Raw genomic sequence first — 2500 nt, 5'->3', positions numbered from 1 at the left:
TTTGGTGTTGTGTCGTGTTGTGTGTTAATGCAGGTGTTGTGTTGTGTTGCTGCAGGTGTTGTGTATTGAGTCAGGTGTTGCGTGTTGACCCTTGATGACGCAGGTGATGTGTAGTGTGTTGACGCAGGTGATGTGTAGTGTGTTGACCCAGGTGATGTGTAGTGTGTTGACCCTGGTGGTGTGTAGTGTTTTATGCAGGTGTTGTGTGTGTGTGTGTGTGTGTGTGTGTGTGTGTGTGTGTGATAGCACACATCTCACCTCCCCTTTCTTGACGGTCATGGAGTGGCGGCGTGGGGTGGTCTCCTCGTTGATGCTGGACAGGAAGTTGTGTGAGATCCTCAGAGCGTCCTGAAGCAGCGGATAGTCAGGGTGGGACGAGGGTGTGTGTTTCAGCAGGTCCTGCAAGACACACACACACACACACAAACAAGCATTGGACACACACACACGCACACACACACACGCGCATACACACACACAAACACACACACACACACGCACATTGGACACACACCACACACACACACACGCACGCACGCACACGCATTGGACACACACACACACACACACACACACAAATAGTTTGGTGGGTTTCAGTACAGGGAATTGTACACACATTCACGCACATAGACACGCACACACAGGGAAGCCCGACACACACATGCCTCAGGTACTTACACACACACACACACACACACACACACACACACACACACACACACACACACACACACACACACACACACAGGGAAGCATGCACACACACATGCCTCAGGTACTTACATGCAGAACCAGCGTGCTCCTGGTGACTCTGTCCACCGGCTTGTACAGAAGAGCTGTGTGGGGGAGGGCGAGAGACTCAGACTTAATACTGGAGAGAGAGAGACTCAGTCTTAATACAGAAGAGAGAGACTCAGTCTTAATACAGGAGAGAGAGAGAGAGACTCAGTCTTAATACAGGAGAGAGAGAGAGAGACTCAGTCTTAATACAGGAGAGAGAGAGAGCTCAGTTTAGTCAACTATCAGGACACAGTGTGGGAGGAGAGTGAGAGACTCAGGCATCCTGTTTGCATTTCACACCAGTATAAGCGATCAAACCAACCATGTCTTGCCTGCCTACGTGACCATATAGGCACAGATACTCTAGCCTGTTAGGGTAAGGTTAGGGTAAGGGTAGGGTTAGGTTAGGGTAAGGGTAAGGTTAGGTTAGGGTAAGGTTTGGGTTAGGGTAAGGTTAGGGTAAGGTTAGGGTAAGGTTAGGGTTAGGGTAAGGTTAGGGTAAGGTTAGGACTAAGGGCTAGGGTTAGGGGGTTGGGGACAGTGAGTGCTGGTGTTCTGACCTTCTAAAGAGTTCTTGGCATTCTGATCTTTCCCTTCTTTGGTGCTCCTGACTTTGAGGTTCTGAGAGAAAAAGACAAGAAGTAAGAGAAGATAGATACAACACATAATCACTATACACACAGATACAACACATAACCGCTACACACACAACAACACATAACCACTCTACACACAGAACAACACATAACCAGTCTACACACAACAACACATAACCACTCTACACACACAGATCAACACATAACCAGTCTACACACAACAACACATAACCACTACACACACAACAACATGTTATAATACAACAGTAGGCGTGCAGTATGTGTGTGAGGTATGGTGTGTGTGTGTGTGTCAGGGGAGTGTGTGAGGTACAGAGTGTGTGTGAGGTGAGGAGTGTGAGAATGGAGAGGTGTGTGTGTGTGTGTGTGTGTGTGTGTGTGTGAGGTACAGGGTGTCTGTGTGAAGAGGTGGGTGTGTGTGTGTGTGGTGAGGTACGGGGTGTGTATGAGGTACGGGGTGTGTATGAGGTACAGGGTGTGTGTGTGGTGAGGGGTGGGTGTGAGAGAGGAGAGTGTGTGTGTGTGTCGGGGGGTGAGGTGTGTGTGGAGAGGGGTGTGTGTGTGTGTGTGTGTGTGGTGAGGGACGTGTGGAGAGGGGTGTGTGTGTGAGAGAGGTGTGTGTATGCGTGAGAATATCAGTGTACGTGAGTGGTGAGGTGTGTGTGCGTGTGTGTGTGAGTAGAGTGTGAATAGCATATAAAGGCCTTGAGGCACCAGAGTGTCTGTGGCCCTATCATATCTATCCAATCACACCTCTGAGATCTGTGTGTGTGTGTGTGTGTGTGTGTGTGTGTGTGTGTGTGTGTGTGTGTGTGTGTGTGTGTGTGTGTGTGATAAGTGCGCTTTATCATATCTATCCAATCTCACCTCTGAGATCTCTGCAAACTGGCTGTTGGCCTGACAGCATTTCTCTGCTGTTTCCACGGCAACTTTATAGTTGTCCACAAAAGCCCGATACACACCCAGCTGACTGGCCTGTTGGGAAGGACAGAAGCGTAGAGGAATGCAATGACCTTTCAGTCCATATATGAACTAAATACATATGCCTATGAACGCCTATGAACTAAATACATATGCCTATGAACACTTATGACCTAAATACATAT

At 48.6% G+C, this 2500-nt stretch overlaps 1 protein-coding gene across 1 annotated transcript in view; it reads right to left on the bottom strand.

The window, feature by feature from the left end:
• The window catches only part of si:dkey-91m11.5 (PH_BCR_vertebrate and RhoGAP_Bcr domain-containing protein), a 34274-nt gene that overhangs the window by 14164 nt on the left and 17610 nt on the right, over positions 1-2500 (bottom strand). The window contains 4 exon segments of the mRNA XM_031570940.2: positions 259-399; positions 784-836; positions 1341-1401; positions 2262-2369. Of these exon segments, the coding sequence (XP_031426800.1) occupies positions 259-399; positions 784-836; positions 1341-1401; positions 2262-2369 (363 nt within the window).

Source organism: Clupea harengus, chromosome 7 (genome assembly GCF_900700415.2).
Source record: "Clupea harengus chromosome 7, Ch_v2.0.2, whole genome shotgun sequence".
Lineage (NCBI taxonomy): Eukaryota > Metazoa > Chordata > Actinopteri > Clupeiformes > Clupeidae > Clupea > Clupea harengus.
The sequence above is the reverse complement of the archived record's forward strand: the minus strand, read 5'-3'. Positions and strand labels throughout refer to the sequence as shown.